Consider the following 13,275-nt stretch of genomic DNA (forward strand, 5'->3'; position numbering starts at 1 on the left):
GTGTGTTCTGTGACATACTCGGTTAGTATTAATGGCTACCATGGCGATTGGTTTTCTCCTTCTAGAGGCTTAAGGCAAGGAGATCCGCTTAGCCCTTATTTGTTTCTGATATGTGCAGAGGGGTTTTCAGCCCTTATAAATGATGCAAGAAATAAAGGGCGAATGGTGGGAGTAACAATTGGAAGGGAGAGATTTGCAGTGAACCACTTGTTTTTTTGCGGATGACTATCTCTTGTTTGGAGATGCATCTCCCGAGGGAGTAAGAAGTGTCCGGGAGGTTATTTGTGAATATGAAAAGGCGTCAGGTCAACGGGTGAATTTTGATAAGTCGCTCATCTATTTTGGGGCAAATGTGAAAGATGAGACAAATGTGGCTATTGTAAATCAGCTTGATGTTCGAGTGGCTTCAAACCCAGAGAAGTATTTAGGTTTGCCGATGATGGTAGGGAGGAAGAAAAAATGGGCTTTCGCAAATTATGTGGACAGATTCCGGAAAAGGGTTGACGGATGGACTGTGCGTTATCTATCTATGGGGGGAAAGGAGGTTTTTATAAAGTCGGTTTTGCAGGCTCTGACAACTTATGTAATGCAATGTTTTCTTTTACCAAAGGCCGTCTGTCAAAAACTTGAGGGAGTTATGAATAATTTTTGGTGGACTAATAAAAAAACGTCAAAGGGGATCCATTGGAGTACTTGGGAAACTCTCTGTAGGCCAAAATGGATAGGGGGAATGGGGTTCAGGGATTTGTTTCTGTTCAATAAAGCTTTGTTAGCCAAGCAGGTTTGGCGTATTTTGAATTATCCCAATTGCCTTTTAGCTAAAGTTTTTAAAGCTCGTTACTTTCCGTTTTTAGACATATTATCAGCTAAGGTCGGTTCTTACCCCTCATTTACCTGGAGAAGCATTTGCAGTGCTCGTGAAGTTATTCGGGATGGGTTGGTGTGGCGGGTGGGGAATGGAACCTGTATTAATCTTTGGAATGATCCCTGGTTACCTGGGAAGGATAACAACAGAATTCAAGGCCATGATATTATATCTAGATGGACAACGGTTGATCAGCTTATTGAGGACAATACCTGGAACGCTGAGCTCATTCACAAGCTAGTTGATAATGAAACAGCAAGCAGAATCCTCTCTATCCCTATTTGGTCAGTAGTCCAGAAGACATAAGAGTCTAGAAATTCGATGGCACGGGCGAATATATGGTCAAGAGTGGTTACAGGGCCCTTGTTACAGATTTGCTACAAAATAAATCTAATTTATCCTCTGAAACCGAGGTGTACAAAAATTTTTATAAGGGGCTATGGGCATTAGATATTCCTGCAAAAGTTAAAATACATGTATGGCGGTTGTTCCATAATCTGGTGCCTCACTACGGGAATCTGGCTCGACGGATGCTGTGTGAAGAAGTAGTTTGCCCACTGTGTAAGACTGAAATAGAATCTTATTCTCATCTCTTGTGGACGTGTGCTATTCTGCAGGACATTTGGGACGATTTAAAAATGCAGACTCATCCTCCTGTCGATTCACTGGAGCATAAAGAAAGTTTTGTTAGAACTTTTTTGGCGGGTGATAACAGTACAAGGAAGCTTTTTGCTATTTCATTGTGGAGTCTCTGGCATTGTAGAAATAAGGTAGTGCATGAAGGTGTTATTTTCTCAAAGCAGGAAACCTTAGGTTTTATTCGTGGATATGTACGAGAACTAAGTTTCCATACAGTGAATTTCAGTTCTGTTGTTGGAACTGCTGTGAATGAGTTATGGAAGCCACCGAATGATGGCATCATCAAGATTAATTTTGATGCTTCGTTTTCACAGACTACAGGGTTAGCTACAACAACAGTTTTAGCTAGGAATCATAAAGGGGAGGTAATTGGAGGGGAAAATTATCTGGTCAGTAATGTGGCGGATGCTTTTGTGGCGGAGGCGAGGGCTTGTGAGCGAGCTTTAATTTTTGCACATAAGATGGGACTCCGGCGGGTGGAGGTGGAAGGGGATGCACTCTCTGTAATCAAAAATGTCAGAAGCAGGGAGTTAGGTAAGTCGATTATCAGACCGATCATCTTCCATATTCATCAGTTAAGTAAGGATCTTCGAGCAATTACCTTCAAATTTGTGTTTCGAAAAGTGAACAAGGCGGCGCATGCTTTGGCTATGGAAGGCCGGCGGACAGGGATTGGCCAGATTTGGACGAACGACATGCCGGAGCTGGTTCAGAAAGTGGTAAGGAAGGACTGGCTTGCGTGGGAACAGGTATCTTAGTCTTTGGAGGTAGTTTGGCTTTGATATTGGAGAAGGTTCTGTTGAATCTCCATGGATTTGTTCAAAGCTTCCGGGTTTTCTCTTTTGAAGGAGCAAAGGTTATTTTTCCAGAGAGAACCATATTGGCTGGTTTTGGGAAGAATATGAGTCACTGTGGCTTTGCTTTATATCTTTTTGCCTTTTCATTTCTTTATTGCTTTATTTGCTTTATGTTTTCTTTTGTCTTTTCATTTCAATTTTCTTTGCTTTATGAGGGACAGCTGGTTTTGTCTTGTACTGGGAGTTTTCTCGGTTGTTGTGTTTTTGCAGTGATTTATAAAATCAGTCTATATTCTAAAAAAAATGATTAATTAAGTTAAATAATTTAATTTAATAAATATTTTATTTTTTAATATAATTATAATATATATAGTTAAGACAAAAAAGTATTTAAAATAAAAAAAATCTTATACCAACATATACATGTACAAACAATTCAATATTAACTGATGAAAACATAACAAAATTTTGATTAAAACAAACTTTTTTTTTATTAATTATGTATATTCCGGATGGTACCGACCACAATAGTTTTATCAAACTCCAAGGTCGATTTCACCATTTTAATCCCTTGATTTCTTTTTCTTTTTATGGGAGAAAAAGAGATCTAACCATTGTAGTGGTTCTGTAATGGTTACAGTTATTTTATTCACTGTATATCGTTCGAGTAATAAAATTTTTTCGTACCGATTAAAATTTTAGTAAGCATCGGTCACACTGGTTGAAATATTACGCATCAGTTACTGTCTTGAGATTAGACCTTTCATCTCACAATTCGTGCAGTCTTAGGCGATTTCTTTGCTTCAAATATGCCTAAATCAACCTAACTCTCGCAAAAGTGAGAATTCTCGCAGAATTTCTCTAAGGTACTGAAGTATAACGAAAGCAACTCGAACCGAAAGAGCAATAAATAACAGAAAAGTCAAAGGAAATTATTGCCCACCAAATGTTTGGGTAAATGCTTTCAGACATATTCAACTATTAAATGTGATTACAAAAGAAGAGGTGGCATCTATTTATAGTTGAGCTTCCCCAGAATCAACAGTATAGATCGATTTACATCAGCGGCTAAGATTAGTTCTCATCTACAATAAGAGAGTCTTAAGATATTTAAATTCTATACGTGTTTATCTTTTAGGATTTTACAATAATTATCTTAGTAAAATACAATTTACTAGAGCGTTTTAGTTCAACCAGGATTTAAGTAGATAGGCTTCTATTTCCATTCCACGAATTGGGTCAATTTCAGTGGGTCGAATGAGCCCCATTTCATCTGTTGGCTTCCATGGGATGTTCCGTGCGCATTGGTCACGAACATTGATCCACGGCCCATAACACTAGTGCATGAATGATATTAAAAAATACAAATATTTTATATTTGTAATTTATACATCAATTGTGCATTAATATTTTATACTTGTAATTTATTTAATATAATCTATTAGATATTTATAAATATTTTTATATACATATATTAAATACTTTTCAAAATATTAATAAATCTGAAAATAGTACACTAAAATAGATTATAAATACATACAAATTTCAGTTAAAAAATCATACACTAGTCAATGCAATACTAACTCCCGTTGTAAGCCTAAATTATTTTTTATATTCTTGCTAAAATATCGTAATATTAACTAATTTAAACATAATAATAAAAGTGCTTTTGAAAAGTATTTTGAAAAGATTGGTTTAAGACTTAAGTGTTTAGTATTGTTATCAAAAGTGCTTTTGAGAAATAAAATATCCATTTTAGATATGATATTATAAAGTAACAAATATGCATTTAAATAATGTTCAATTTAGTTAATATTATGATCTTTTAGCAAGAATATAAAAAATATTATTATAACTTGTTAATGTTTTAATATATGAAATATAAATTTTAAATATTTTAAGCAATTAATATTAATTATTTATAAAATTTAATTAAAATATAAAACTATGTTTTAAATATTTAAATAAAACCATTAAATATTTGTAATTAGATATTAACACATTTCTATTATTATAAGAAATGTAATTTGAATATATAACCCATATTAGATATTAACATAACATAGAAAACATAAACCTAATAAATTAAAATATTACATGTATTTGAATTAAAATTTAAAAAGAGGTAATATTTATATACTAAATATAAATATTAAAAATTTTACATTAACATTTGTAATTTAAAGTGAATGAAAATGGGAGAAGAAAATGGATGGATAAAAAATAATAATGCTTTTGGTTAAAAAGAAACTAAAATTTTAACTTTAGAATAAAAATGCTTTTGAAAAGTCACTCTTTTCAGTCAAAAATTGCTTGTTTAGTATAAATTTTCTTTTGAAAGTATTTTTTAAGTATCGCTAAACACAGCTTAAGATAGATTAAGGCACATAATATTCGTTTGACATGAATTTCTTGTTGCACCCAAATGAAAATATATGGATTAATTATTTATAATCAAATGGTATGCACTTCCTGACTACATAATCTCCTCGATTGAAATTTGTTAATTATTCCTGCTAGAAAATATTTCTAAAACAATCCCACAATACTGCGAAAGTAGAGGTCTTCAACGAGACTTGAAGAGAATATTCACCAATTGTCCAAGTTTAATGAGACGTGAAGAGAAACGAAAAAGATTCCATGAGGCTGTTCTTAGAACACTCTATCCACCGCCATCTCCACCGGAATCTGAGGAGGAAGAGGAAAAGAAACAGCTGATCACATCACAGAGGGCCGTCGACTTCGGGCTTGGAAACCCAGGTGATTAAAAAATTATTTAACATCAAATAATATAGATTCTAGTTGTTTGATGTAAGTGTAGAAAATGTAATCAAATTTGGGTGGCAGATGATTTTGAGGAGGACAAGAGTAGTTCCCCAAAGACTGCCGACGAAGATGACGGAAGTCAATCTGAGACTCAAAAGCTAAGTAGAGCTCAAAGGAAAAGACTTCGAAAGAAAAAGCTCAAAGAAGATGCTTTTCGTCGTGGGAAGATAATTGGGCCTTTGTTACCGTCATCTAAAAAAGATGGAGTGGGTTCATTGCAATGTGAGCCTGAAGGTGTTCGAGAAAATGCTCGACAGGAACAAGTTGCTTCAAGTGACAAACCTGGTAAGATTTTAACTTGGTCTTTCTTCTTCTTTAACCAGATGGGAGACTAAAATAAATGCATTGATCTGGGGTGTTTGTTCAGGCGATCAGCAGGAAGGTGATTGTAGTACCAAGAAGAAGCTGAAACAGAGGAGGATAGCTAAAAGGTTGGCTAAGGAGGGGCTGAAATCCACTGAAGGTGAAAATTCTGGTCAAGACAAAGAGCACCAAGTAATCTAGTCAAAGAGAATTGCCATCAAGATTAATAATTAAGTCCTTTAACATGGGTTCTTGTTGTGAAGACTCGGGTAGTTCCACCAGCCAGAACTCCGACGTAGTTGAAGAATAATAGATTCATGAACTTGAAAATACCAATGAAATATAGATTCATTGGTCAAGAATCTAGAAAACAACCATGCCTGCAAATGCAATAGATTCATTTTGGAGCCTAATGTATTATCTTTGCTTTGCTTTATTAGTAAAATGGGGAAAAGAGCTGATAGAAACAAGACTCCTCAAATGCTCTAGCAGATCATCACTAAGCAATGTCATGGGGACTGAACTGTTCACGATTTGCATAGCTAATGTTGGGCTCAAGGAGCAAATGGAGCCGAAGGCCCAAACTCTAAAAAAATCCAAAAATTAGAACTTTACCCTAGACCCAAAACTGAAAACAAGCCTTCGGAACACAGGTTTTATTAATAGCTTTCTTCATCACTCTCTAAAACAATTCAAAAATTAGAACTTTACCCTAGACCCAAAACTGAAAACAAGCGTTCAGAACACAGGCTTTATCAATAGCTTACTTCATCATTCTCTTCCATTTCAATTTTCAGTTTCTCACAAAACCCTAAACCCTGCCTTTCCCTCCCTCAATCATCCAATGGCGGAGCTGAAACTCTCCGAGAGCCGAGACCTGACCCGAATCGAACGCATTGGGGCTCATTCCCACATACGGGGCCTAGGCCTCGACTCCTCTCTGGAGCCCCGTGACGTCTCGGAAGGGATGGTGGGCCAAGCACAAGCTCGTAAAGCCGCCGGTGTCATCCTCCAAATGATCAAAGACGGTAAAATTGCTGGCCGTGCTATCTTATTAGCGGGCCAACCTGGAACCGGCAAAACCGCCATCGCCATGGGCATGGCGAAATCCCTTGGCCTTGAAACCCCTTTCTCTATGCTCTCTGGCAGCGAAATCTTCTCCCTTGAGATGTCGAAAACCGAAGCTTTAATGCAAGCGTTTCGAAAGTCCATCGGGGTAAGAATCAAGGAAGAAACTGAAATAATCGAAGGCGAAGTCGTTGAAATCCAGATTGACCGGCCGGCAGTTTCTGGGGCGGCTTCAAAAACTGGAAAATTAACGCTTAAAACGACGGACATGGAGACCGTTTACGATTTAGGGGCGAAGATGATCGAGGCATTAGGGAAAGAGAAAGTGCAGAGTGGAGATGTGATAGCTATTGATAAAGCTTCAGGGAAAATAACGAAGCTTGGAAGGTCATTTTCAAGGTCGAGGGATTACGATGCTATGGGTCCGCAAACAAAGTTCGTGCAATGTCCAGACGGAGAGCTGCAGAAAAGAAAAGAAGTCGTCCATTGTGTTACGCTTCATGAGATCGATGTCATTAACAGCAGGTAAATTCGAGCTTATCTTTGGCAAAAAAGTGTACCCTTTTCCAGATTTGCAGCTTTGTTGCCGTGTTTAATATGATTTCTCGAGTCTTTTTAACTTTTTCTGTAATTAGAGTGCGAAGTGGTTCTTCCATTGTTTATCTGTTATTGTTCTGAAATTAGCATAGAGCTGTTATCAGCTGTTTTGCTTCTGAAGTAAAACATAAATAGATTAACAAAAACTATGCCTGGATGGAGAAACCTGTAACATTTTGGAAGAATTAACCAATTAGGTGGATCTGATTTACATGTTTCAAGCTGTCTAGTGATGATTCTATTCAGAAATTGGATGCTGCTTGTTAAGAGCTCTGAGTAGGGATGAAGAAGGTTAAACTCAATTAGCTTATAAGTAGATGATTCTTTGCTATGGTTGCGGGTAGCATCTTCCAACGTGTATGTCTTAGGGATCAACATATGTGGCGTTCCTTTATACCATCTCTACATATCTTTTGTCATGTTGTTCAATCAAATGTGATGATACCATTGGTTTGTGATTATTAGGGAAGAATTTGTGCATGGTATATGTCTGGTATGAACATCATAACTTGTTGAAATTTATCTCCCTAGCATAAAATTTATCCCTAGAAAACATTACTGTGAGTTCAATGTATGCATATACGGTGCAACTTTTCTATGGGCAGTATCTTTGCTAGTCTGCCTTATAGGATAATAGACTTAGAGAAGTTTTACGTTGTTTCACAATAGAAAATAATCTATTTTTAGTCATCATCTCATGTTTCCTTATGTTTGAGTTCAGAACACAGGGATTTCTTGCTCTTTTCACTGGGGATACCGGTGAAATCCGTGCTGAGGTGAGAGAACAAATTGACACGAAGGTGGCAGAGTGGAGGGAGGAAGGGAAGGCTGAAATCGTGCCTGGTGTTCTCTTTATCGATGAGGTGCACATGCTTGACATCGAGTGCTTTTCTTTCCTGAACCGTGCTCTTGAGAATGAGATGGCCCCGATATTAGTAGTTGCTACAAACAGAGGCATAACTTCAATCCGTGGCACAAATTACAAATCCCCTCATGGAATTCCAATTGATCTTCTTGATAGACTACTAATCATCACTACTCAACCTTATTCCGAGGATGAAATTCGTAAGATTCTAGACATCAGGTGCCAAGAGGAAGATGTAGAGATGTCTGAAGATGCAAAACAACTGTTGACCAAAATTGGGCACGAGACCTCCTTGAGATATGCTATCCATTTGATCACAGCTTCTGCATTGAATTGCCAGAAGCGGAAGGGGATGGTTGTGGAAGTGCAGGACATCACTCGTGTTTACAGTCTATTTCTGGATGTAAGGAGATCAACGCAGTACTTGATGGAGTACCAAAAAGAATACATGTTCAATGAAGCATCTATCGTTGATGGTGGGGATGCCGATTCCATGCACGATTGATAGCTCCTTCAGGCCTGGTTGAAGACTTTTCGTTATCCCATGGCGTTACTGCAACTATTATTTGGCAAATTCACTGTTACACAGTGAATTTGTTTTGTGATTTGTATGCGATACTGAGTCTTAATCCCGTGGATTTACGTTCCAAAACAAACTTGTGTGTGGTCATCAAAAATTGAAGTTCTGATGAATTTTAGAATGATGACAAAGCTACAGATTATCCATTGGTTCTTCAAAGATTAATATCATTGCCTGTGGTAAAGAAAGCTTGCAGGATATTTATCATCTAATCCACGTGCTCTGAAAGTTAAGCGTGTCAAGTTATGGGTTTTCTTGCACGTCTCAAATTCTTGTATTCATGGCAGACACAAGCCCTAAATGAATTGTATACAAGCATAATAAAAGAAAACATATGAGCAATACAAGCCAAAAAAAGGAAAAAACTGAGTGGCAGTCAGCTTGGCAAACAAATGTTTAACTGTAGGGATCAATTGAATATAATCTAACACTCTAGCCGTTCATATCGAATTTTTGACAGTTACAAGGACATCGTTGGTCGAGATAGCCAATGATGTATCCTCGCACATAAAAATGGTCTATTTTGTAATCAAAATAATATTAAGCTGATGTAACAAAATTTGATTGAGATATGACGTATTATTTATTTAGCTACTCGTTAAACTAAAATAACTATAAGCACGAGTTTAGAAAGCTTTTAAACTTATTAATATAATTTTTATTTTTCATTATACTACCGTATTTATTATTTTAAATATTTATTATTATTATTTATGAGATTTATTGATTTATAAATAAAATTTTAATTTTATTAAAATATTTGATTTAATAAATTTTCTAATAAAATTATCACACTTGTAAATAAGAACTCTTATTCCATTAAAATATTTTAGTAAATGATTTTATATAAAATAAAAAACAAGTTTTTTATTAAATTAATTTTTATTTATTAGATAAAAAATTACTTCATATTTAAACTATTATGTTTCCATCAAGCAATAAAGTAGAAAGAAAAATATATATTAGTTTTTGTTTTAGATAGTAAATTTAATTATTTATATAATAACTTTATGTTATATATATAAAATTTAATAGATAATACATTTATATAATCTAATATATTATATTTATATTAATTATATGAACCATTATGGTCAATTTATTAATTATTAAGAAAAAAGAGTTGAATAATATATCAATTGCTATAGTTTGTACAAATGATTTAATAACAAATAGGAATATTTTATTAGCAATATTTTTGTCGAGTTAGTTCATTCAGACTACACTTGCTTCACATCTGTCCTCAATGACTGCATTTTCCCCTCTATTTGATCCAAACGTTGACCACATATAGTATGATCATTTGGGTTGATCCTTTCCTGAGGTTTCTGCAAATAAGGAAGTTGATAATTAGCATTCTTAACTGGATTTGAAGTATTGCCTCATTGATTTTTGCCACATCTCAGATTTAGGTGGTCTTTCCATCCGGGGTTATAGGTATTTGAATAAGCGTTTCCACCCATATTCCCTATGTAATTCACGTCCTTAGTTGGATTATTGATATAATGGAAGAGTGGTTTGTCCTCTCCATATATAGATGGTGCACTATTCATGGGCTCTATGCGGTTGAGTCTGTCTACTAACTGCTGATATTCGTCATCCTTCTGGACAACCTTCACCGTAGAGGGTCTTTGGCTATATGTATGTCGTTCAATTGGCCATTGGCAGGAGTTCATTGCCATATTTTCTATTAATTCATATGCAACCTCGTACGTTTGATTCATTAAGGCTCCTCATGCGGCTTCATCCAATCCTGACCTCGTGTGTACATCCAACCCTTTGTAGAATATTTACAGTTGTAACCACTTGGGCAGCCCGTGATGTGGACATTTCTGAATAAGTGTCTTAAAACACTCCCAAGCTTTGTGAAAACTCTCTCCCTCTAACTATTTGAACATGATAATCTCCCTTCTTAGCTGGACTGTCTTGCTAATAGGGAAGAATTTCTGTAGGAACTTTCCTATAAGTTCATCCTATGTCATGATGGACCCTAGTGCCTGTGAATCTAACTAAGAAAAAACATTATCTATTAATGAAAAGGGGAAAAACTGAAGACAAATAGCATCATTGGTGACCCCGTTATATTTAAAAGTGTCACAAAGCTGGAGGAACTGTTTTAAATGCTGACTCGGGTCTTCCTCATTGTTCCTCGAACTCATCTAGATCATAGCAGGCTTGATTTCAAAGTTACTAGTTATGATGGGTGGCCTTATTATACTCCCTTGAACCATATCTAGATTCGGTAGCGCATACTCCTTTAGGGTTTTTTCGTTACGCGCTATAGTATTGTTTGTGAGTAGTTGTGGTGGTGGTGGTAGATCTTCTAAGTTATTATTGTTAACCTCGTCTAGCAGTGGATTCTCACGAGGTAAGTTGCCCACAGCAGGTGGTGGGTTCTGCACTTACAGCTGCTGTTGTTGTCAACGATTTCTAAGAATTATTTTTTTTGATCTGTGGCTGGCTCTATAGGTGTTCCCCTACTATGAGTCATACACTAAACCGAAAGATAATAAAGAAGTTAGTAAAAATAAGAAAATAAAATTGTAACTATAATCTAAAAATTTCCTAATTATTCTATTAAAATGCCAAAATTAAAATCAAATTAGTGGCGTTGCCTCCCCAAAAACGGTGCCAACAACTTGATTGCCTCCAGATGTACCACGTCCAGAATAAGAATCCTGCACAAAATATATCAATTAAGCAATATCCGCAAGTATATGGGTCAGGTTGTAATATAGTTACAACGAAATAACGAGTACTTTGAGGATTATACCTAAGGGAGGCGAGCACTAAGTTAACTTTAACCTAAGCACAAATAGATCTAATTAATACTTTAGATATATTATATTACATAAATGAAGATTTTTGAGATTTTTAATAATAATAGTGAAAAGAATAGAAATAAATAAATAATGATAAATCAAATAGCAGAATTTATCAAATCTGAGCATGGGTGATTAGCTTGCTTTGATAATCATAACCAATTGTCGCTTCGGGCTTCTTATTCAGTCAACTAGTTTATACCATTGCAGGATCTTTTGATCATCCACTAGAATAACGAGTTAACAAGAACTACTTATTTCTCGATCTCATAGTCCAAACTAGTTTGGGATTAAGGTGTTCACGGATAGACCATACCAATTTCAGGTTAATTCCCACCTTAATGACTTCCTTAGGTCACCAAGCTTAGGGTTTAAGTTCTTTCTTTCCCGAACGGCTAATCCTTTAAGAGAACCCTACAAAATAGTTAATTAATCATACCTCCACTCGCTAATCCCCCATAGGAGGATTAGTTCCTCATGAATCTCATAAATAGTATAGACTTGATATATATAATAGACATGCATAATAATTCAAGAATATAAAGTTTGGAAGAAACCTTATTTGTATTGAATAGAATATCGAATCTTCACAAAGTTTGACCAAGTTCATAAATATAATTTCTTCCACAATAGCAAAGAACAAACTGAAAATAACCTAAAAGCCTAAGAAAAGGAAAAACTAAAAACAAAAACTATGAAGTAAATTATACAATATCAAAACTTGTCCATAACATGTGTTAAATGAGCTTATTTATAGAATTAGAGTGGTCGTCGTCCTTAACCCTAAGTTAGCTGTCGTTCTCGTGTTTAATAATTGATTGTGCAAACCAAAATGCTCCTAGCTCATAATTATTCCCTATACAGAGGTGATGTTGTCGTGACATCGAAGACAGTATGCTCATATTCAGGGTATTTTCAGGGGCGTGTCGTGACATCCTCAGGCTATGTCGTAACACCGAAGGCAGTCTTGAAATTCTTCCATTCTGCTCCCTATGGTGCGACATCCAACTCTCCATGTTGCAACACAATGACCAGTATTGAGTTAGCGCACACCTTCTAATGGTCTCCTGCACACTCACAAATCATATTAGCTTACCTTTAAGCCTCATTTGACCCCTAAGGTCAATAAAAGACTCAAATTACACATTTTATTAAATGTAAAGAGAATTACGAAAACTTAACTAAAACTTAACCAAAGTGCTTGTATTAAAGCTCCTAAAATGCGAAAACTAGTTTAATATGCTACATCGAATTACAACAGATCAATATGATATTAGATATCAATAGAATGATATAAATGAAAAATCTGTTCAACTATTAAAAAAGATAGCTAAAATGGAGATTAATGATTTTCCTTCCCATATAATTGAAGACAAAAAATACATGAGAAAGTTGGAACTCACTAAGATTTTTAATGGATTCATTAAATTTAGATGAAGTTGAAGAAATAAATCTGGACAAGATCCAAGAAGGATAACATAAAAGATAAAGGGAACCACGTGGAAAAAACCAACCAAGAAAAATACAAAAAAGAAGCAACGTGGAAGCAACCACAACTGAATCTAGACAAAAAAAAAGAAGCAACGTGGAAGCAGTCACAACTAATCTAGACAAAAAAGAAAGCAACGTGGAAACAAACTGGACAAAGATGTCATCAATCAAAGATGAGACATCATCCTTATCAAGAAACTGTGCAGGATTCAATTTCAATTAAACAAAGTTTTGAATTTCTTCTATAAAAGGAGGTGAAAGAAGTCTAAATGAAGCATTGAAGTTGGATTTAAGTTCTCCTTCAAGTTATTTCTTAAAATTCTAAGTTATTTCTCTCTTTTGTAAATATTTCCTTTACTACCAGTTTCCTAATAAGGATGATGTCTCATATTTGATTGATGGCATCTTTGTCCAGTAGTGGT

At 35.4% G+C, this 13,275-nt stretch overlaps 2 protein-coding genes and 1 long non-coding RNA gene across 3 annotated transcripts; 2 read left to right on the forward strand and 1 right to left on the reverse strand.

Moving 5' to 3' along the window:
• Positions 1-721: 721 nt before the first annotated feature.
• Positions 722-2,424, reverse strand: LOC128034688 (uncharacterized). The gene is made up of 3 exons (XR_008190828.1): positions 2,106-2,424; positions 1,078-2,005; positions 722-995 (listed from the first exon to the last, which is right to left on the reverse strand). It is a non-coding gene; the product is annotated as an uncharacterized LOC128034688 (long non-coding RNA).
• A 2,274-nt stretch (positions 2,425-4,698) lies between these two features.
• On the forward strand, positions 4,699-5,924 carry LOC105804051 (uncharacterized). The gene is made up of 3 exons (XM_052624079.1): positions 4,699-5,061; positions 5,149-5,412; positions 5,495-5,924. Exons 1-3 carry the CDS (start codon positions 4,911-4,913, stop codon positions 5,629-5,631), a joined length of 552 nt encoding a protein of 183 aa, XP_052480039.1. The 5' UTR covers positions 4,699-4,910; the 3' UTR covers positions 5,632-5,924.
• Positions 5,925-6,122: 198 nt separating this feature from the next.
• LOC105804050 (uncharacterized) lies at positions 6,123-8,752 on the forward strand. Its single transcript, XM_012636541.2, has 2 exons — positions 6,123-7,023; positions 7,817-8,752. Exons 1-2 carry the CDS (start codon positions 6,275-6,277, stop codon positions 8,463-8,465), a joined length of 1,398 nt encoding a protein of 465 aa, XP_012491995.1. The 5' UTR covers positions 6,123-6,274; the 3' UTR covers positions 8,466-8,752.
• The last annotated feature ends 4,523 nt before the right edge of the window (positions 8,753-13,275 follow it).

This window comes from Gossypium raimondii, chromosome 11 (assembly GCF_025698545.1).
Source record: "Gossypium raimondii isolate GPD5lz chromosome 11, ASM2569854v1, whole genome shotgun sequence".
In the NCBI taxonomy this organism is placed as follows: domain Eukaryota; kingdom Viridiplantae; phylum Streptophyta; class Magnoliopsida; order Malvales; family Malvaceae; genus Gossypium; species Gossypium raimondii.